The following is a 24513-nucleotide window of genomic DNA, read 5'->3' on the forward strand; positions in this document are numbered from 1 at the left end:
ATATGGGCTATTTTTCTTTCCATTTAGATCTTAATGTTAGAATTTGGCCCCCAAAAAGTAGGTTAAAATAAAAGGATAATTACTAGATAATTAGCAAAGTACTAGAGACTCTTTTTCTAGGGTATATGTCATGTCAGAAAAAGCAAAAGGATTTCAGATTTCCTATAGAGTGTCATTAATTGATTTAAAGCTTAAAATGTGCTGTTTTAGCTGGGAAGAAAATCTTATATATACATCATGTCTTTAAATCATCATGTAGTTAAATTATTATTGGAATGAATTATTTTTTCTTATTCCACCCTTCATATTAAGGGGTACAAAGGATGAATAAGTATAAATTTTGAATTCAAGATTATAGTTATATTTTAAGTATTCCCCAAACTGACTATTCAAATAGTTGACAAAAAACAAAAACAAAAACAAAAAAATGGCAGGAAAGAGGGCATTATGATTTATTTAATTTCTTGGAGAAAAAGCTATTTTTTACTTAGTTGGTCAGTGCAAGTTTGTTTGCTGTATGAATAAATAGTTCCATTATGGTCACCAACTTTACCCTGGCTCCCTGAACATTTTCCATTTGCATACTAAAATTTTAAAATTACCATTGAACCTAATAGTCAAACATTTTCAGCCTTATCCAAAATATTCTATAAGCTTTTAAATAGTATAATATGTTAGAACTGATGTAATTTGATACCTTGCAGTTTAAAAATCCTGTTTAAAGTCAAACTGTGCTAGATGGGACTGAGCTTGTTCCTTTTGAACATGTGCAATAAATGCTCACCCATATTTAGAGTTTATTAATTTTGAGACATGGCATTGACTGCACTTATATAGAAGGATTCTGTCAAATTCTTGCAAAGAAAATCAGGAATGTATGTTTGGGATCAGATAGAGCATATAATGGTATCTGAGAAAGGTATTTCTCTTATTTTTGAACAAGGTGAATTAATCAACTAAATTCGATAGATATCATTTGTTAACTAAAAGCAATTTAGCACAACATTGAGTAATACAGTTATTTAGACCAAAGTCCACACTTGAAGCCTAAGCTGCTTGGATTCATATTATAATTGAAGCAAGGGTATATACCCTCTGAGAATTCAGCTGTGTCATGATGGTTATGAGTTTTACAGTAGGTACACTATACAATTTCTCTGAAGCCACTTTTTTTTTTTCTGAATTCAGTTTATCTTGGAAGATGTATTAGTTTGCCAAGCAAGTCCTTTCAAGAGGCATATCCTTGGTACCACACTGAGGAAATGAAGTTTGGGGACATAAAAAGCAATATACCTTCTGAACTAAAAGCAAAATAGAAAATGGAAGAGATTTCTTGTTTATGCACATAACCATAAATAATTCTGAGGCTGTGCATATGTGAAGTAACCTAGTCCCCTTATTTACTTTCACCATTCTTAGCTACATGTCTGGGGGTGGGGGGCGGAAAGTCAAGGACATTATAAACTAGTTTACACTATGTAAATTACCTAAGATAGTATCAATCAGGATTTGCCCAATAAAGTTTAGCTGCATTCACATCAAGGAAATATTTTTTAAACAATGATATACTTGAGTTTGTTAAACGTGTACTTTGCAGTGTTTAGAACAATATCATGTATAAAATAGACAGTAAATAAATGTTTATGGAATTGAATTACAGGACAATTATTAAGCCTAAGTCCGAGCCTGAAATTAGAAAGTAGTATGATTTAAATCTGTAACAATAGAAATTTTGCTAAAACATATTTCTCTAGGTGTATGCTGAAATTCAATTCACTTCTGTGTGTATACATCCAAACACTTTTTAACCCTTAAACATATATCAACAGCCTAATGTGAGGACAATTTTGGAAATTGTTTAATAGAATCATCTGCAGTAATGACAGAGGCTCCAAACTGGAAAGGCTCATTGCCTCTGCTCACTTCTCTTGTTAACATTATTAGTGTATTTATCACATGATTTCTATATGGAAAACCTCCAGTGTCTCCCTGAATTTACAGAATGAAGCTCCTTCGCATTCTCACTGTATCTCTGACTGTCTTGCTTTCTTCCTTTCTGCTCCCTTTGGTGAAGTGAGTCAATTGGTATCTTTTTGACATTTTAGCCTTTATCTCAATCAGACTCTCACTGCCGTTTTAACAGCTATTTCACTCGCTCCCTATTCTGCGTCCTTTCATTTTTCCATAGTGGCCATACCATACCTTTCCTTCTCTCCTCTAGTCTTCTGTCTCCTCCCCATTCTTTTAACTTACCACGAACATCCTAACCTGTTACTTGCCAGAGAAAAAAGAAAGCACTTTGACTTCAAAACCTCCAGTATCTCTTCTACCTACAAAGTTTTCTCTAGCTATATACCTTTTACTTACTCATTCTCTGTCAAACCTCAGAAAAAGAGGAGCTCCATTATCATTAACATTATTGTTGTTGCTATTAGTATGGATAGAAACAAAATAAATATTGAGGACTTAATTTGTCAGATTCTATGAGAAGCATGTTTACTTCCACCAACTTATGTATTCCTCATGACAACCCTACGAGTTTGGCACTATTAATGGCTCCATATTAAGGATGAGGATGCCGGGCGCATTGGCTCATGCCTGTAATCCCAGCACTTTGGGAGGCCGAGGCGGGAGGATCACCTGAGGTCAGGAGTTCAAGACCAGCCTGGCCAACATGGTGAAACTCCATCTCTACTAAAAATACAAAAATTAGCTGGGCATGGTGGCGCACGCCTGTAGTCCCAGCTACACAGGAGGCTGAGGCAGGAGAATCTCTTGAACCTGGGAGGCGGAGGCTGCAGTGAGCTGACATCAGGCCACTGCACTCCAGCCTGGGCCACAGAGCAAGACTCCGCCTCAAAAAAAAAAGAAGGATGAGGAAGCTGGGCCCAAGGAAGACTAGATTACTTGTCCAAGGTTACATAGTAACTAGTAGTCACAGAATTCAAATGTTAGCAGTCTGAATTTGTAGCCAGTGCTTTAACCACTGTGCTCCTGGGTTGTGGGTATGTGGGTGTGTATGTGATGCTCTACCACATGCTAATCTTCTCACTTCAGTTTTGGGCATTGTTATGCGCTGCCTACTTTAGGTGGTAGTATCTCTTGCTTGCTTTCCTTCTGTTAGTTATTTTATTACTTCCTCAATTTGTCAGTTTCCACTCTGCCCTGCTCTTCAGAAAAAAAGAAAATCTTCAGTCATTTGCTCCCTGGAAAGGAGTGGATAGATGGGTGGATGGATGAATAAAAATCCTTCCTGACTGAGGTTTCTGCCTGCTACTGCCTTCTCTCCATTTCCTAGCATCAGTTTTTTTCAAAGATCAGTCTCCTTTTTCTCTCTACTTCCTTAACTCTCATTCACTGTTCAACCAATGGTGATCAGAATTCTGCCTTAAATAATGCATTGAAATTGAAATAAGAAAGGCCCTTAAATCCTGTTCACATCCAAAATACACATCAAATATGCTCACTTCTCTGTCTCCATCACCACCACCTTAGCCCAAGCCAGAATCATCGTTTCAATTAACCATTACAATATACATTTATCTTGTTTTTCCCGCTACCACTTTTGCCCTTCTCCAAATCCGTCTCGGCACAGCCCTTAGTAGGATGTTTCTAGAGTGTATCTGTATTGCATCATAATTTTTATCTGCTTAAAATACCAGTGCTGTTCTATAGCACTAAAGCTACAGCATTAACTTCTTACCATGACCTAGAAGATACTATCTGGTCTGGCACCTGCCCACCTCTCCTACTTTCATCACCTGCTATTTGGCCTCTTGCTCATTATGCCTCAGCCACATTTTATTTTTGAACTTACCATGTTCTTTCCTGCTCAGGACCATTGCACATGCTGCTCCTTTACTCCCGCTTGCTGCCTCCCTCTCTTGTTTATACTTCAAGTCATAGCTTAATTTTTGCTTTCCCAGTGGTACCTTCATTTGCCTTTCAGTCAGAAATAGATCTCCCTACTAAACTATCCCAGATTACCTTTTTTCTTTTCCTTTCTAGAAATCATCCTGGATTTTAATTAAATGTTTATTTATGAGGTTACTTCTTGACTGTCTATAATCCCAACTATATTGCAAGTTCTATAAATGGATGAACTATGTTGATTTTATTCACGTGTGCTTAACAAATATTTCTTGAATGCATTTGCATGAATGGAAAATCAAGTGGACTCTTTCAGTCCCATCTTATTCTGTATCTATATGGCATTTGATAACATAAAAGAATTTAAGCTCCTTTTTGAAACCTTTCCTCTCCTTCTTAAATAATAAATAGTACTTCCTGATTTTTTTTTTTTTAAGAGCTGCCTCTTAAAGCTCTTAAAGAAAGTTCTCTCTGTGTCCCCCAGGGTGGAGTGCAGTGGCGAGATCATACCTCACTGCAGCCTCGAACTCCTAGGCTCTAGTGATCCTCCCACCTCAACCTCCTGAGTAGCAAGTTCCACCATGCCCGGCTAATTTTTAAAAAAATTTTTCTGTACACATGGAGTCCCACTGTTTTGTCCAGGTTGGTGTTGAACTCCTGGCCTCTAGCAATCCTCCTGCTTCAGCCTCCCAAAATACTGGGATTATAGGTGTGTGCCACCATACCTGGCCTTATTTCCTGATTTTAATACTCTAACCCTGTGTAGTGCCCTATAGAGTTTCCTTGATTATATAACTTCTTAGATGATAAAAACAAAATCTCATCAGTTAGGGGTGTAAATATGCCAGAAATTAGATTACTCTTGCAATATTCATTAAAATAATGATAATGAATAATTAACAAATTGGCTGGTCATGGTGGCTCACATCTGAATCCCAGCACTTTGAGAGGCCAATGCAGGCAGATCGCTTGAGCCCAGGAATTCGAGACCTGCCTGGCCAACATGGCAAAACCCCATCTCTACAAAAATACAAAAATTAGCCAAGCATGGTGCTGTGCTTGTCCAGCTACTTGGGAGGCTGAGGTGGGAGAACAGCTTGAGCTCGGGAGGCAGAGGTTACAGTGAGCCGAGATTGCACCACTGCACTCCAGCCTGGGCAACAGAACCAGAACCTGTCTCAGGAACAAAACCAACAACAAAAAAACACAATAAAATTGACAAAACTGGGGGAAATTGTGAAAGAAAGAAACTTATCTAAGGCAGTGACTGGGACACTAAGCTTTCTCTAACCTTTTGGGTTTTTTTAGCGGCCACATCATTAGGTTTGCTTATAATCATGTGCAACCAGTTGGAAAAAAGAGAAAAAAAAAAGAAATAGAAAAACCCAGAGACTTTTCCTCTGTCTAGAGACAGATCCTGGTAAGGGGGACATGCTCGCTCCCACATATTGTATGATCAATAATCTTGTTTAGGGGGTAGATTGGCTGCATAGCTTCCCACTGACTTGTCCTCCAACCTACCTCCCACAGAACTGAATTTGGTACATCATTGTAATTATGTGCTGTACCTTTACTAGGAAAAAAAGCACAGATTTTTGAAAGCTCTGGCAGTTAGAACCCTCAGTAGGAGCTTTTAGACTCTTCTGAGTGTCTTTGCAGCTCAGCTGTTCTCAAACCTCAGAGCTATGGAAGTTCCCACTTGTCTTGCACAGGGGATGGAGACCCATACTGTGTGTATCTATTAAACTAACACATCTTCTGAGGAAAAGAAGGCAATAATTAATTCTCTTAGTAATCAGTACTTTGTTTTTCTGACTTCAAAATTATCCATATTTTTCAATTAAAAACATCCTAAAGCTATAATCTAACAAAAAATGTTGAAATTGGCTTGGGCATAGAAATCTTCATAATAGGAAGCACAGATGATATGATATTGCAGACAGCACATTTAAATTTTTTTTACACAAATATATGAAGTTGGGAGGAGAGGATTTATGCATATAGTTGGGAGTACAACTATAAATTTACTGTGCTTTTTAATTTTTTTAAAGCCTCATAAGAGCTTATGAGCTATAAAGATAGCTTAACCAGGTGAAAAGAAAATTCTTAAAAGCTTTTTTTTTCCTTCCACATATCATCAAAGGCAATTAGTTTGGATAGAAAATTGTAAGTCCTCTGTTCCATTAATATCAAATCATTTTTCACTTTTGCATATTCAGTGTGAAAATTGCATTTTTCTTTATTTTATATGCCTGCATTTGGAGTATTAAGTGTTTTGATTTGTAATGCCCTGATTGTTTCTATTTTCATTACTTTTGTAAATATAAGTGCTAGCTCTTACTTCTAGATATATATTCATTTTATCTGAGGAAAAAGCTGGTTTAATAATTTTGAGAGCAGGCAAAAGAAAACTCACCATGACTCATTCTCAAATACATGTATTTATATTCTTATCCCTCTTACTAACTTCTTATAATCATTTTTTTGTGACAGAATTTCTTATTTCCATCAGCTTTTGCAATAAAACAAGGTAAAATAAAACCACCTGAAAATTGAATATTCAAATTAGGTCAGTAGATGTCAATTAATTTTGCTATTGATTGGTTTTCATTAAATTTTTTAAAAATCAAAAGTTAACCCTTTCATTTTTCCCCTCCACATATCACTAATTCCTAACACCACCATAGAAATTTTTATGGCTGTGTCCAGGCATGGTGGCTCACGCCTGTAATCCCAACACTCTGAGAGGCTGAGGCGGGTGGATCAAGAGATCAGGAGTTCGAGACCAGCCTTACCAACATGGTGAAGCCCCGTCTCTACTAAAAATACAAAAATTAGCCAGGCATGGTGGCGGGTGCCTGTAATTCCAGTTACTCAGGAGGCTGAGGCAGGAGAATCATTTGAACGCGAGAGGCGGAGGGTGCAGTGAGCCAAGATTGTGCCACTGCACTCCAACCTGGATGACAGAGCAAGACTCCATCTCAAAAAAAAAGAAATGTTGATGGCTGTTCTTGGCCTCAAACATGTTTTCAGAAAGGTGTTTTAAAATTCTTGCCTAACTTTTTAGTGTGATTCTTCTGAGTTTATAGTGCCTTTTGGGACACTCAATGTTATTGTATTCTGTTCTAGACTAAAGACAAGTGAATGGTTGTTGATAGGTAGTTTCCACATATTTTTATCTTTGGGGAAATATTCTCTACCAGTACATCATTATTTTTCTTTTTTCTTTTTCTTTTTCTTTTTTTTCTGAGATGAAGTCTTGTTCTGTCTCGGCCTCCCAAAGTGCTGGGATTACAGGCGTGAGCCACTGCGCCCAGCCTACATCATTATTTTTCTGATGTAGAATCAGTTTTCAACACTCAAGTTTTTTCAAGGCTTCAATTCACAGATTAAGTATGGCCCTTTTCTCTCATGACATCTAATGTACGAACATTTGGCATTGACTCCATATAGTTGGTACGCTTGTATTGATTATTTTTTCCAGGCCTGGTACTGGATTTGCTACAGAAAGTATTAGAATGAGTATAAGTAGGAGAGGTTCTGCCCTGGAGGAGGTTGTTGTCTCGAAGAAGATAAAAGTCTTTACTTTATAAGGTGTCATAAATGCCCCTGCCTTATTTCCACAACTCCAGGCAGAAATCTGGTCAGTATTGACTCAATCTCATTTCTGTAGGCAGTTCTGCCTTCTATTAAACTTAAGTCCATTCTCCTTTAATGTGGTTTCATGATCATTCTTTTTGTTATAGTCACAGATACAAAAGGATTCTGTATATTCAATGGGCAATGGATCAAAAGAGTAACTATTTGGAAAAAATACCTTGTAGCAAATATATATTTGTTACAAATTTATCTGTTAATTCTAATGAATTCTTAACATTATATTTTGAAGAGACTGGGGGATCAGTTTTTCTCCCATATGTTAGGCCTTAATGGAATATGTCTTAGAAGTGAAAAGGAAAGATGATAGAAATAACCCTAAAGGCCACACCTGACCATAGGAGTGCCATGTGGCCATCTCCTTTTCCGTCACATATGATTTTTACATTTGTGCTCTTTTCCTTTCTCGGTGGATTCATAGGTTAGTTGGGTAGTAGACCAATATTCATGATTAGCGTAGGTACTGAAGTGTGTAAAATTCAAATTATATAAACAAAACTGTGTCTAACTCTTTGGGGAAATAACCCACTTGTAGTTGCTCTCACTAAAGCTGTCAATGCACTTCTTTTATTTTTTTTAATATAGTGAAGATCAGCTAAAGAAATGAGAGCCACTTGATGTGATTTGATAGACAAGTACATCGTAACACAAATAAATCCCCTACATAATACAATACCCTGGTCAGCATCCCACAGCACTTCAAGGAATGAATTATAAAACAAAGGATGCCAGTCAACTAAAATGCTGCAAGGGACCACAACTAAATACAAACACACATTTCAGCAGAGTTTTTATTTTATTTACTTATATCACTTAGGTGCACTCAAGTGCCTTTATGAGACATGAGCCTTTTAATAATTGTATCTGTGGCTGGGGATGTTGCTCAGTGCTTCCTACTATTTCTAAGCTTAGTTATCTAGGACATTTCCTTCCATATCCGAATCCTCTGATGGAGTTGCAACTGTTTCTATCAGTGTACACTGGTCTGATCGTAAAAATTCACACTTATGGTTGCAAAAATTCTGTGGTTATGATCAATATGTACTGGTTTGTGGCTTTTGTTAAGAGATGCACATGTATAGCTTGCCTCCTACATCATCTCTTGATTTTGTAATAATACAATTTTAATAATAACATGTCTAATAGTAGATGTATATTATGAATTAAAAATAGCTAAATAAAGCATGATATTTACAGTGGATAATGAGAGCTGTTCTTCACTGAGCCCTGGAAATATATTTCTTAATTTTGAATGAGAGAAACTTTACGTTGGGTTTGGGGGAAAAGATAAGGACCCCGGTTTCTTCATACTGACAATTTCTGAAGATGAATAAAGAATGTAATAACAATAGCTATTGTTTTAGGGTGTTTACATCATGTCAGTTACTATGACAGGAGTGATACACATAGTATCACATTTAAGTTCTAATGCATCGTGTATAGATGATTTAATGAATACATTTTCATGATGAGGAAGTAACTTAGAAACTCCAGGTAATTTGCAGTAGGTCATACAACTAGAAAGTGAGGCCCAGTGAGGTCACTTACATCTGAAATCCCAGCACTTTGGAAGGCCCAGGTGGGCAGATCGCTTGAGCCCCAGGAGTTCAAGACCAGCCTGGGCAACATGGCACAACCCCATCTCTGCAAAAAAAATACAAAACTTAGCCAGGCATGGTGACATGTGCCTGTAGTCCTGGCTACTCGGGAGGCTGAGGTGGGAAGATCGCCTGAGCCCCGGGAAGTCAAGGTTGCAATGAGCTGTGATCACCCCACAGCACTCCAGCTTGGGCAACAGAGTGAGATCATGTCTCTAAAAAGTAAAGTGACAGAAGTGTGGCTCAAACCTATGTCTGTGTAACTACAGTGTCGCTGTTTCTCCTACTGCAGCTTACAGTATGGGTCTGGAGAATGCAGATAATTGTTTCCCCCTCTTTCCTGGGTTTAGAGAAAAAAATTCTCCTAAATCCTATTCTTTAAGAAAAAGCTGTATGGGGCTCTGAATTTGGGCTAAGATTGGGCCTTGGCGGTATTGTTGGGGTGACCTACCTGGAAGCTAATGAATGACCTTACATGTACTTCCTCTTTCCCCACATCAGCCTGCTGTTATACCTCTTGAAACTATATGTCCTCTTCTTGACCCAGCATTTTACTGAATATTATGTTTCCTATTTATATGAATGAAGCCATTCATTCATTTTACGATGGTTTATTTTCAAAATCACTTTTCATCTTTATCATCTGCCATGTATCAAACCTTGTTGTAGGAGATGAATCAATGAAGAATTTTTGCCAGATCAAAGGGCAACTTTGAACCCCTTACAGTATACAACTTCTTCTGAAAAGCAGGCTGACTCATGGTAGATTAATATCTAGTAATACTGGTTCAACAAAGTTAATTCCCTAACATTTCTGGTTTGACATTATAACTGAAGACATTATTTTGTGGAAGTAAAATATTACTGTCAGCTATTAATTTTGTTGAATAGACAATTGTCCTACTTGGGAAAAGATCTGGAAAATAGTCAGCTAAGGAGTGCTTTAAAAATCAATCAGCACATATTGATATACTCAAGACTCTGTGCTAGGTGCTCCACAAGATGCAGCTTTTGACTCCTTTCTCCTTTTTTTTCTCTATGCAGTCTCTGTATCAATGACCTTACCTCCCTTACCTTGGCAGATAACTCCCAAATCTGCCAACTCCAATACTTCTAACCCCTAGAACTATAGTTTCAAATCCTAGCAGATATCATAATAATAACAAAAACTCAACATGTCAATAAAGCAATTTTATTATTTCCCTATCATGGAGGTATCATTTTACTATTTTTTAGAGGATTTGAGAGGGATCAAGGAGAACATTTAGTCTATGTTAGTAATCCAAGCTTGAAGTACATAAAATTATGAGTTTCTATATGGTGAGCATGGAAAATAAGGGACGACTCTCAGAAATTCTGCAGGTTAAAATATTGGTAAGGATTGGTATTATTATAAATAACATTGTGTTTACTGTGACTTGAATATCACTTCAAGATTTGGGGTCTTGAGTGGGAAAATAAGAGCATCATTGTTAGAAGTAAGATGCCCTATTTGCCGGATGCGGTGGCTCACGCCTGTAATCCCAGCACTTTGGGAGGCTGAGGCGGGTGGATCACAAGGTCAGGAGATCGAGACCATATTGGCTAACACGGTGAAACCCTGTCTCTACTAAAAATATAAAAAATTAGCCGGGCATGGTGGCGGCTGCCTGTAGTCCCAGCTACTCGGGAGGCTGAGGCAGGAAAATGGCGTGAAGCCAGGAGGCAGAGGTTGCAGTGAGCCGGGATTGTGCCACTGCACTGTAGCCTGGGCGACAGAACAAGACTCCGTCTCAGAAAAAAAAAAAAGATGCCCTATTTGATGTCTGAGAAGATGGTCAGCTGAATTTACTTAAATGCTAATACAAATTTTTCGTAGCAGCCAAGCAATACTTTTCCTTTATGGAACTGGTGCTTTTTACTCTACCTTCCCACAGCTGTAGAGGCAGAGCCTAAAAAAGAAGAAAGTAAACGTATGGATCATTTATTTTGACTCCCTTCTTTTCATCAAAACAAGACCGCTTTACAGGAATTTCTCCCACTTTACGATGGGGAAACTAAGACCAGAAAATTAGGCAGACTGTTTTCACACAGTCAGCTCACATGACAGTTTCTAAATTCAGTCTCGTTTGACTTAGTTGCTGCTAAGCTACACCTACCTGCCCTTGCTGCCTTAGTCCCTGATTGGCTTACTGGAATTTAAGTAGCAGCAGATCAGGGAAAGCAAATCCATCTACTCTCATTCTCTGAAACAAGCAAACAACCAGGTGACAAACTGTACCAAATTAGTACTTCCTTCTACCTTCATTATTGCCAACATTGTTCTGCCTCACGGCAGACTTCAAACTTTGGAGCCATCTTTGACTTTCTCCTGCTATAATTGGTCGGTTACTAAGTCCCATTTATTCTTCCTTAATTCTATCTTTTATATCCATTGTTTTCTTTATCTTCCTACTGTCAACATGCTACCTCATTACCTGTTTCTTACACCATTTTGCTAACTTCCTGATGGTCTCCCTGCCATTAATCTCTCCTTCAACCAGTCATACTTACTGCTCCTAATAAGACTCAAGAGGCAGTGTGGGGTAGCGGTTGAGAGTCTGGGGTCTGTAGCCCAAAGGCCTGCATTCAAATCTTCAGGTTTCCAACATAAAATTTGATTTTTTGCAAGTTACTTACTATTTGTTTCACTTTTCTCATCTTTGGAATGAAAATAATGATAACCTTTTCCTAGGATTGTTTTGAGAATCAAATCAGTTAATATATAAAGCAAATGTTGAAAAATGTCTGGCACAAAGTACTTAATAAGTGTTAATTGCTGTTAGCATTGTTACCGTCATTATCAAAGCATACTTTGGTTATGTAATTTCAATTGGAGCTGATATTTTTATAAAAATATCAAATCCATGTTCTCTGAGTTTGTAGGCCAAACATTGTAGGCTAATACAAAACATGGAAAGGATAAGAATATGATTGAAGGCACATGATATTGGGACCAAAGAAGACTAAAAGCCCACATATGCCTAAGGGTTTTGTTCCTTGTCCATCTGGGACCAAGGGCACCCTGGTGAACAGGGCCCCTATAAGCTCTGCAAAGTATGGCCAGGAGAGCAAGTGCATGGTCACTAGTAGCTGCTCAAAGTAGCTCTATAGCTTTTTTAGTCATCAGGGAGACAAAAAAACTACTCCCTAAACGTAAAATGATAGAAAACCTGCTTCAGTGCTAGTGATGGCCAGTTACCAGTAAAAGGAAAGGAAAAATAAAGTGGGGAGGGATTTGGAGACAGAGGTAGAGGCAGAAATGAAGGCAGAAAAATATATAGAGAAACTCAGAGTGATTCCCACACAAACATACACAAATAGACCTGCAAATTCACGGAGACATAGACTTTGATTGCGATTAGCTTCCACTTCTGTGGCCTTTACCTGGACTCTTTAGATACATTGTTTCCAATTCTACCCCTAGGTATATATGTCATATATACCTAGCCTATAAACCTTTTCTCACACCATTCTCTCTCTCTTTACTTTTCTCACACCATTCTCTCTCTTTACTCCCTCCTTCCTTCCTTCCTTCCTTCTTTCCCTTTCTTTCTTTCTTTTTTTTTCTTTTTCTTTTTTTTTTTTTGAGACAGGGTCTCACTCTGTCGCCCAGGCTGGAGTGCAGTGGCACAATCTCGGCTCACTGCAACCTCCGCCTACCAGGCTCAAGCGATTCTCCTGCCTCAGCCTCCTGGGTAGCTGGGATTACAGGCACTGTGCCACCACCACCATGCTAATTTTTGTATTTTTAGTAGAGACAGGGTTTTGCCACGTTGGCCAGGCTGGTCTCAAACTCCTGACCTCAAGTGATCCTCCTGCCTCTGCCTCCCAAAGTGCTAGGTTTACAGGCCTCAGCCACCACGCCTGGCCACTTTTTCCTTTTAGTGTCAGTTCTATGTGTGCTTAAATTTACACATGCATGCACACACCTATACATATATTTTTCATGTGTATTTCCTCTACTGTGAAGCCTTCATTAAACACTGTAATCATAAGAGTTTAAAGTTTTTTCTTCTTCCAGTGAACACCTCCAGAACTTAATTTCTTTTTACTTACCTAAAATCATGTGCTGGCTTTTTCACCAGCAATAGTTTTCAAGGTTCTATGTTGAGTTTCAGACTATATTGTAAGCTTTTTGTGAATAGGTGGCGTGTTTTATAGTTGCCATGTGAGTACTGAAGAAATAGCAGTACAATTTGTATAATAATACCCTGACCAGATAAAAAAAGTGAGTCATAAGTGATGAGACCTACAAAAATACAGTAACAGGTAGATATTTCATCATACTTTTGTATATCTGCCTGTGAAAAGCATGAAAGCATATAGGAGGATTAGTAGAAGGTAGAGGTTCATATTTGGAGAGGCAGATGTTCATGGTTAATGGGCAAATTCGAAGAAGAAAAATAATGGACTATGTCTTGATTCTGTATTAGAGTAGATATGGTCTGCCCAACAGCTCATCTGCTGCTTTTGAAAGGTACTTTGTGGTTTAAAAACTTTTGCTTATGTCGTCAGATTCTCTTCATGTTATCTGCAGATATGTTGGTGTCTAATCTGTACTTGGCATTTGTATTTAAGGAAGTAGGCTATATATACAAAACCAAATATAATTAGGAATGTTAATAATTTATTTTCACTGTGTGCATGTGTCTGTGTGCGTTCATGTGTGTCTACCTCTCCCCCACCTCCCTCCCAGAATTCATTTTGTGAAGGAAAACTAGTTGAGTAACTTGGAGCTATAGGAAATTAAAAACTAAAACAATTATTATCATAGTAACTATACCAAGTGGAATATTTAATGTGCACCAGTGCTATGAAACAAGTAATTAAAACCAAAGTTGAACTGTATTGAAGAAAACCAATATAGAATTCTTGCATAGTGTACTTGAAAGTAAGTTCATGTGATTTTACTATCATCTAATTACTTAACATCAGCATCTGTCAAGTAGGTGAAATTCCTTAGAAATTCTTTAGAGTATATATAAATAATATATTTTATGAATAGAAATCATAAGCTTAAAAATTGTTAAATGCTCAATCAGAGCTAGTCTTCTGATTTCAAACAGCATAGTAATAGGTAATTTCTTAGGAAATGTTCCAGTTATATTTTCTGTCATCATGTACATCTTTTATCTGTGGCCCAACTATTCACTCAACTCAATTTCATGTTTATAAATTTTCCTAGTTCACCTCAGGGACAGATTTTGGCAGTTTGAATGCTATTGATGGCTAATGATTATGCAATTAACATATAGCAACTGTTCAGCTTCTATAATATTTTATTAATGCCATAAGGATGATTTATTTTTTAAAAACCTGTATAGCCAACTGCTTTTTAAACTTTGATTAAATATTTCTTTGGAATGTTTAAAACAAAAAAGATTTTTAAAATCCCAGAGCAAACTGACTTTATGCAGAAATGTTACAGTGTTGTCTATGAAATTATCCCCACTAAAGAGATAAAATAAGAGGCATTAAATGTATATTCTCATAGGGTATTTCTTATCTTACAGATGAGCTCTGTGAAAATGTTACAGCCTCGTCTCAGTAGTATCCTGTTCAAGCTCACATTTGAAGAACACGTAAACAACATCAAACCAAGCATCATAGCAGTAACTCTTGCCTGTGAAGAACTGAAGAAAAGTGAAAGCTTTAACAGACTTTTAGAGTTAGTTCTTCTTGTTGGAAACTACATGAACTCAGGCTCAAGAAATGCCCAGTCTTTGGGATTTAAGATCAACTTCCTTTGTAAGGTAAGATGACATTTTATAATGCTAATTTACAACAATAATCTTCTTGTCTATGAAAGGTGATACTGCAAATAGCAATCGTACATAAACCACAAAATTGTATGCTTAAAAAGGGTGAATTTTCTGGGATGCGAATTATATCTCAATTCAAACAAATAATTTTTTAAAATTTTAGTAAAATCTAAAAGACTTGAATATTCTTTTGGAATACAGTACTTAACATTTGCTGATTACATTTTACTGAAGTTTATAGACAAAAAAAATCCCACTTTTATAAAGTAGATGCAGTATTGGCCAGGTGCGGTGGCTCACACCTGTAATCCCAGCACTTTGAGAGGCTGAGGCGGGTGGATAACCTGAGGTCAGGAGTTCGAGAACAGCCTGGCCAGCATGGTGAAACCCCGTCTCTACTAAAATTACAAAAATTAGTGGGGCGCGGTGACGGGTACCTGTAATCCCAGCTATTCTGGAGGCTGAGGCAGGAGAATCGCTTGAACACGGGAGGCGGGGGTTGGAGTGAGCCGAGATCACGCCACTGTACTCCAGCCTAGGCAACAGAGCAAGACTCTGTCTCAAAAAATAAAATATAAAATAAAATAGATGCAGTATTGTATTTCCTTTACATTATTACTTATATCGTTCTAAAAAGTATCTGACAAGCTAAATTTAATGAGATAAATAGCCAGAAATTTATTTTTGAATATAGTTTGCTTATTCTACTCTAAGATAATAATACTCTTCAATGTCAAGTAGTGTTGTACACTGGTATCTAGTGCATTAACTAAGAGGTAAAAAAGAAAATTGAATAACAATCATCTTGTTTTGATTGGATCATTTAATAATATTTTTGAGACTTATGAAAAGCAAACAAAGAAACAGAGAAGCCCAAAAGTGCTTGTATATGTCCATTTTTAGGCTAGAGCAAACCACCTTATTCAAAGAAAAGATCTGTCTGTTATAGAAGCCTGAAAACACTCTGAGGTGAAGGCCTGTAAGAAAGCCAGAGATGAAAATAAATCTGAAAACAAGCAATCTGTCTTTGACAACTCACCATTCTTTCACTCTTTTTTTTCTCTCACATCTGAAAATATTGCAGAACTTTGGTTAGTTCTTGAAGTATATTATAATGAGAATCCCAAATCTAGCAATGGATATGAATTTCTTTTCTATACATGCATTAAATTGATGTTCATTACATATACATGGACTAGCACTTTGATATGTATCAAAAATGATTTGATCTTGGTAGTTCTAACCCAAATAGACATAAAGAATAACACTTATAGATAATAATAGGATGTACAATAGAATTGTGAATATCTGTTTACTCCTGATATATTTTTGAGGGCTGTAAGGAAAGAGAACAAGGAAAATACGGAAGATTATCTGGAAATGCTGGATTTTGTGAAGAAAACATTTTTACCCCCATCTTCTTGTGATATTTGGGGACATGTAAAATCATTTCATAATGCCAGAGGGAATAAGGCAGTGCTTGTAATAAACTGTACTAAATCATGCCAGATTTATAGGATGAAATAAAGTATTTAGGACTTTAGCATTGTATTGCATACCATATCCCCAATGTTAATAGAGTCATCTCTACCACGGTGCTACTTGCCTAGAGTATATGCTATATGCACACTGAGTGAATCTAAAAGTGTTCTTGCTTGACAATTATAAAGAGATTATAAGTTAAAATATCATCAGAAATTTGTATTAGATACCTATTTTGCATTTAATTCATATAAAAATATTTAAAACCATTCTAATTTGAAGAAATATGTACCTTATAAGTGTCTTAATTTCACACTATTCAAATTAATTACATGAACTGATTTCTTTGAAGCAAGAATGAATAAGTCATTTATACATAGGAACAAAAGATTACGTTAATCTCACCGAAGGATTTTACAGTTACATCTTATATTTTGGAGAGAGGCTTCTTTCTGTCATCTACCTGTCAAATAAAAGTTCTTCTACACAACGCTGATCTGACATCTATCACTAGAGGTATGCTCAAAGGATTCAGCACAAAGATTTTTGCCAACTTCAAATAAAATAAAAAATAATCTTGCGGGAAATACTATCATGTAGCAATAGGTGTTCCAAAAGTGAAAGAAGTGAAGGTTTTAAAATCTGTCCCCCAACTCACCCCCCACTTTTCAGTAAGATTTTTATCTTCTGGGAAATTTTCTAGGAAAACAGTTGTCATTTAGAAAGAGAAATATCATACACATGCATGATATTCCCATAATGTATAGGATTCAAAGGATGTTCCTGGAATACAAAGGACTGTGAGTAAATGTAAATGTCTAAAATGACAGAAATTTTCTGAAGCACGTAGAAATAGTTAGCTTAGTTCTGTATTATGTTTGAAATAGAATTAACTAGCTACTGATGTATGATTAGCTAGAATTGCTGTTTAATTTCAGTTGTATTATGAAAGATTACTTCGTTGATTTTTCTTAGTGATTGCCTTCTTAAAGAAAATAGCAGGGGGAATTTCCCTCATAGAACACTGATTATGGTTTTAAAATGATACCATTTACTCTCCTAAATTTTTCTAATGATAATTTCTTTTCTCAGTGATTTTAAAACTAATCCAGTGCTTTTAACAAGAAGCTATAGAGTATGTTAAAATATTCACCTAGGTAAAAAGGAGGCATGTGGTTAAACTTATCAGATGTATCTTGTAGTAAGGTAATATAAAAATTTCAGATGGTCACAGTTGGCTGTTATGGTATTTGGGAAGAAAAGGAAAACAGATGGGTTAACCAAAATGTCAACACTAAAGGGTATCATTATTGTAATTACTACCCTCACCACAAAATGCTTTGTTAATTTGCAGCAGTGAATTATCACTTTGTGAGTCACCAAACCAGTGTGCTGAACTGTAATAAAAATCATTTCAATGAAGATGAGCTCCCAATGTTAGCTTAGCCTGTTGGTTATTAAAATTCTAACCAATAGAAATGCTACACTTCAAGGCCATTTGTTTGTTGTTTTTTCTTTTCAGTACGAAATAGCATATATAATCTGCATAAGGACAAAACATTTTAAAATACTTAGCATTCCCTATATACTAAGCTTTGTGGGTTTATCAAATAAGGATCTTTGTTTGTAAGTATCAGAACGTGACTCTGCCTGATTCAAGCAAAAAGTGAAACTTGCTGGAAGGATATGAAGTAACTAAGCCAGAAACTGAGGAAAGACTAAAGAACTTGCCCTTTAAAAGAACAGCAGCTGTGACAGCTTTGAGAATTCAGGTAGCAGGAATGAATGAAAAGTCTTTTTAGGATGTTGCCTTTGGGATATATCAGCTCCAACCATTTTCCTTCTCCTTTCCCTATGTTTGATTCAAAGTCAAATTATGAAGAGAGCCTAATGAGCCCGGTGTGGATTATAACACCCCTTGTTCAAGGGAGAGCAAAAAACCCTGATTGACAGTGCTACCAAAACTACCTGCCATGGAAGATTGATTATGCCCTAAAGGGTGCTGTTACCAAAGATAGGGCTACCAAAGGTTAGGAGCAGGTAAAGGGATATCAGGCAGCTCTAAACAAATACAAAATAAAACAGATGATCTATTCATCAGAGGCCTACCAACAATAGAGAAGATACACAGAAACCTCAAGAAGCTTGTGGTACAGTTGAGTAGCCAGGAAATATACATACACAATATTATGTAATGTCACAAGGTACACTGTCAATGAGGGCAAAAATAAACGGCCACTGAGATTAGCAGTAGTTCAGGGGAGGAAGGAATCTTTGGTGATTGGGCAGTGCTGGTAAATTGAAAAAGAAGAATCTTGAAGGATAGGTAGGATTAAGAATCTATAACTTTACAAAAGGGGAGAACATTGTGGGCTTGGAACCTACGTTTTAACTTACACTTTGCCAATTACTAGCCAAATTTTCCTAAGTCACTTACCTTCTCTAAATCTCAATTTGAGATTGAATATTTCTTGAATATTTCTCCCTTCACTTCTTGTATCTTTTTTTGGATTTCCTTGCATTGGGCTTCACCTTTCTCTGGTGCCTCCCTGATTAGCGTAGTAACCAACATCCTGAATTTTCTTTTTCAGGTAAATCAGGGATTTTTTTTCTTGGTTTGGATCTCTTGCTGGTGAGCTAGTGTGATTTTTGGGGGGGTGTTAAGGAACCTTGTTTTGTCCTATTACCAGAGTTGGTTTTCTGGTTCCTTCTCATTTGGGTAGGCTCTGTCAGAGGGAAAATCTAGGGCTGAAGGCTGTTGTTCAGATTCTTTTGTCCCGTGGGGTATTCTCTTGATGTAGTACTCTCCTCCTTTTCCTATGGATGTGGCTTCCTGAGAGCCGAGCTGCAGTAATTGTTGTCTCTCTTCTGGGGTCTAGGCACCCAACAAGTCTACCTGGCTCCGGGCTGGTGCTGGGGGTTATCTGCACAAAGTCCTGTGATGTGAACCATCTATGGGCCTCTCAGCTGTAGATACCAGCACCTGTTCTGGTGGAGGTGGCAGGGGGGTGAAATGGACTCTGTAAGGGTTCTTAGCTTTGGTGGTTTAATGTTCTATTTTTGTGCTGGTTGGCCTCCTGCCGGGAGGTGGTGATTTCCATAGAGCATCAGCTGTGGTAGTATGGAGAGGAACCGGCGGTGGGCAGGGCCCTAGAACTCCCAAGAGTATGTCCCCTTTGTCTTCAGCTACCAGCATGGGTAGGGAAGGGCCATCAGGTGGGGCAGGTCTAGGCGTGTCTGACCTCAGACTCTCCTTGGGTGGGTCTTGTTGTGGCTGCTGAGCGTGAGATTCCCAGCTCAATGGAGTTGTGTACCTACCGTGGATTATGGTTGCCTCTGCTGAGTCATGCAGGTTGTCAGGAAAGTGGGGGAAAGCCGGCAGTCACAGGCCTCACCCAGCTCCCACGCAATCCAAAGGGCTGGCCCCACTCCCACCATGCCCCCACTAACAGCAGCGAGTCTGTTTCCAGGCAGTGGGCAAACAGGGCTGAGAACTTGCCCCAGGCTACCCACCTCCGAGCTGTGAAAGAAAAGGGCTTTAGTTCTTCCCCTGCCTGTAGAGTCTACACAGCGGATTCACGCCCTCCACTGAGTTCTGGCCAGGAGGCTTCTTGACCACTTCAAGTTGTTACAAAGATCAGCTGGAGACTTTCTTCTCTTTGTGGCTTTTCCCCTTGTGCCTCTGGCTGCCCTCCGGAAGGATCCCTATGATGCCAGGCAGGAATAGCCTGCTTGGGGACCCAGCAAACTCCCAGGGCCTTTCCTGCTGCTTCCTCTACCCCTGTATTTTGCTTGGCTCTCTAAATTGACTCAGCTCCAGGTAAGGTTGGAAACTTCTCCCTCAAACTAGACCTTCGGTTTCCCCAGTAGGGGTGTGTGTTCGGTGGTGGAGGATCTCCCTTTCCCACTTCGCAATTTGGGCACTCACAGTATTTGGGTCCTGCAGCAGCAGTCCCCTTCCTTCAGAGGGTCTGTGGGTCCTCTCGGGATTCCTGGTTTATCCCTGCGGTCGTTTTGGAGCTAAAATTCACAATGCAAGCCTCCGCATGCTTCTCTGTCCATCCGAGTTGGAGCTGCAATCTAGTCCTGCTTCCCGTCTGCCATGATCCTCCCACAAATTCATAAACTTTCTTAAAACATTATGAGAGTTTTTTGTGGGGTTTTTTTTTGTTTTTTTTTTTAGCTCATCAGCTATCATTAGTGATAGTATATACTATATATAGCCCAAGACAATTCTCCTTCTTCTCATGTGGCCCAGGGAAGCCAAAAGATTGGACACCCATGATCTAGAATATCTATAACATGTAAAGCCTCATCTAGAGGCCATTACATGGTATTAGTGACAAAGTATCATACCAACTATACAAAGGAAACATCCATCTCCATCCATTTCCCCCATAGAAGTTGTTAGAAGGAAAGTAAAATAGGTTCAGCTTTATTGTGAAATAGAAAATTACCGCAGAAAATATGCTTTGTAAAGAAAAGTGACTGCTGTCTATGGTAGTAAAATTTGGAAATCTGTAATCCACACACACAAAAGAATCTACAAAAGACCTTAGAAAAAAGTCATATGTAAGTACACGCAAAGTTTTGCAGTGTCTAATCATTTCCAGCTAAAATAATGTGGACTATGTCCATATAAACTCAGAATGTCAGCATATGAATACATCCAGTCTAACCTCTTCAGTCCACAAGTGAGAAAACTGATGCTTGTAGAAGCAAAATACTTTAGTCAGTGTATTGTTCAGCTTGGACTGACATAACAGAAACCATAGGCTGAGTGGCTTAAAGAGGAGAAATTTATTTTTTCACAGTTATAGGACTGAAAGCCTAAGATCAAGATGCCAGCAGGGTTGGTTTCTGGTGAGGTCTCTCTCCTTGGGTTACCATATGGCCACCTTTTCACCGTGTCTTTACTTGGCATTTAATTTACTGTTTTCTTCCCCTTTGTCCTTCACAAGACTCAGAACTCGTCAAATTCGGATGTATATTTTATTCTGCATTATATCTCCAGTGTCTATTATATGTGAAGCTCTCAATATATTACTACAGATTGAAAGTCAGACAATTTGATTAAATAGAGGATTTGTTATTAATACTCAGCATGTGTTAACTTGTTTTTTAAGTGAGAACATTTTCTTCCTCACAGATATAAAGGGCATATTTTTGCCAGCAAAACTGTTGAATATGTAACTGTAAGATTTTTTATGCTTTATTTGTAAAGATACAAAAATGTGTTGTTTGCTGTAAATCTAAATCAGCAACTCATTATTAAATATGGGTTATTAAATAAATTAACATGAGACTATTAATTTAAAACCAAAGATATTTTAGAAAATAATCACTATAGGATGTACTGAAAGGGAACCTAGCAACGATCAATAAATCCTGGTCAACAGTCCATGCATTTGTTTGCCTGTGTTTTTATAGTTTATAAAGTGTTTTCCTTGTGATTCAGGGAGGTTAAGTATTATTGACCCCATTTTGCAAATTAGAAAACTAAAGCCCAGTGAGGTTATATAATTTGTCCAAGATTCAAAAACTAGTAAAGGTCCAAGTTGGGGCTTACATACAGGTTTTCTGTTTACAAAATTGTGTAGCACCCTGCCTCTTATTGCATTGTAATAATGTTTGGTTATACTTGGCTCATTTCAAGGAAGCATTATAGAACCAACTCTGGCACTTACAGTATTCTGAAAATGGGGAAAACCTCATGTGAATTTTCTTGGCTCTCTGGCATGGAACTTAGAATCTATCTTTTTTATTTTAATTCAGCTTGGTGTAACTGTAGGCCTATCAATAGGAAGTTTCTCATCTTGTAATAGATTTTAATGTATCCAAGCAGCAGAGCCTATATATTTGTAATAAAATAGCATCTAATAATTTGAATAATTGTGGAGCTATCCCTTGGTGTTGTATAGACTGTCAGAGTATTTTAGTTTTGTGTAGGCAAGGTTGACTGCTGTTTTCAATATTTTACAAATGAGGATCTGCTCTCCAGAGAGATGGCTTTACCGAAGATCACTTAGTGATGAAGGCAGAGTTAGGATCCAGCTTTTCCTGGGACTCAAACAAATGATTTCAGTGGATCATGCTATTTTTAGAATTTTCATTGACTCTTTTGCTTCACTGAAATATACTTTTTCCTATCAGACAATATTTAGCATTAATTGAATTTGAGGGAGATGTGGTTGATAATTTGCTGAGAAGAAAATGACTTTGTGGGTTATAATTTGTCTTGAAAAAAATTATGTGAAAGGGAAGATTAGACTCTCGATCATTTATGCAGGGGGATGAAATGTTAAGCCCTATTTCCAAACTTTTATTTTTCTTCTTTGGGGTCCTTTAAACTTTCCTTTCTGTGGAGCTATTTGCGGGAAAGAGTTTTCATTTGGTGATCTCTCCTAGTCACTGGTTGCTAATCAGTGATACAAGATTCTATGCTACACCAAATGCAAAGGAACATATTCATGGTATTTGCATTTAAAAATGTCATCATATAATATAGTGACATGCTGTACCATTTGTTCATAATTCATTACCAGTGGATACAAACATTTCAATTTAAGGGTCTGTCTGTGCCTCATTATATTACGTTGAAGCAAGAATATTCGCTATAGTTTAGACCTCTGAAATAACTAAGCACCATAGAATGACACAAGAACAGGATATCATTCTTAATTTTAAATAGTTTCCTTTGTTCAGCCTATGTGATGGTTGACCTTTATTTAAGTCCATTGTGTTTCATTGTACTGTGTTTACTGGGCTCTCATCATTGAGAACCACTGAATAGTTTCTTGAACTTAAAGATGAATGTTACACTGTTGTGATACTATGTCAGTGGTGACATTCTGGATTCAGTTTTTATAGTTGTGTCACGGGTTTTTGTTTCCTACACTTTTTCATGTAAATCAATACACCAAAATATGTAATTTTTAAAAGGCAACCATTAATACTACTTAAGTTAGTAAATCTAGAAGTATTTAAATGTATAGAACACTAAATTTTTTAAAGGAAAGAATTCTCCATAAGGTCTTTTAATTGCTGTATGTTATTCATTGTGTATTCTAATGCACATGCCATTGATCTGTGCATATGGACTTGTGCACGTAGGCAAATGGTAATAGTAGAAGATTGCTTCAGTCATCTGATTTCTCCACTAAATCAAGATACTTGGATACCAGCTCAGAAATCCCATCCCAAAGTCCTCACCTCTAATGCCCTTCATTGCCATTTAAAATCTGAACCAAACACAGGCCACTTCTTTTGAGTTTATCTTCTTTAAAATGCAGCCCTCTAAGAGTTGGAAACAGACTATCATGGCTCCTTGATTTTGTAATCCTATGAATACGCTACTGTGTGCTTTGAAGATTGTCCTTCAATTAGCAAGTCAGTGCTTTATCCCACTTCTAAGATGTCAGCTACCTGGTCTCCTTGTCTGTCTATATAGTATAGTGGTGCACATACAGATTGACTACTAAAGTAGAAAGAAAACTTGATGAAGGTAATATGTGTCTCTGTCTTATGAGGTGCCATCTTCTAAAATGATAGCCTCAATTTTTCCAAATGGTCATACATCTTCTAGATTTATATTAATGTGGAGATGCATTATATCTTTCTTGTTCTCTGTAGCCTACATTAAGAAATTGAAATGAGACAAAACACGAACTTTGTGGTAAGCTAATTACAGCAGAGGGAAAAATATATGATCATGTCAGGCATAGGAATTAACAAAGTTTATAGATGTACTTTAAAAAATTGCTATAGTACTAAAAGCTTATGTGTCTCAAAATATCTTTTTGAAAACTTGAGCTCTGAGTAAAAGAAACTAACTCACACCTTTGTTCTCCTCCTTGCCTCTTAAAATATAGAGGTCCCATGAGCTTATTTAAAGATCTTTTTCTCTAAGTTGAAATATTCATTAATTTACATTCATTGCTGCAAATTAGCTAGTACTTTAAGTGTAACACTTGTTTGTTTTCTCAGAATTTGATTACATCTGTTTAGACAAAATCATCACATTTACAATACTATAAGTTGTGTGAAAACTTGATTATTCTCCAAAATTTTCAGTTTGTTAAATTCTCTAGAGAACAATAGTTTGTAAATGTAATTTGTCTGAT

General features: G+C 37.3%; 1 protein-coding gene across 6 annotated transcripts in view; it reads left to right on the forward strand.

Annotated features, from left to right (window-relative positions):
* Positions 1-24513, forward strand: part of DIAPH2 (diaphanous related formin 2) — a 914723-nt gene that overhangs the window by 413684 nt on the left and 476526 nt on the right. For all 6 annotated transcript variants that reach the window (XM_063703105.1, XM_063703103.1, XM_063703104.1 and 3 more), the window contains one exon: positions 14660-14899. In XM_063703105.1, coding sequence (XP_063559175.1) covers positions 14660-14899 — 240 coding nt within the window. The remainder of the gene's footprint in view (positions 1-14659; positions 14900-24513) is intronic.

This window comes from Gorilla gorilla, chromosome X (genome assembly GCF_029281585.2).
Source record: "Gorilla gorilla gorilla isolate KB3781 chromosome X, NHGRI_mGorGor1-v2.1_pri, whole genome shotgun sequence".
Classification (NCBI taxonomy): Eukaryota; Metazoa; Chordata; class Mammalia; order Primates; family Hominidae; genus Gorilla; species Gorilla gorilla.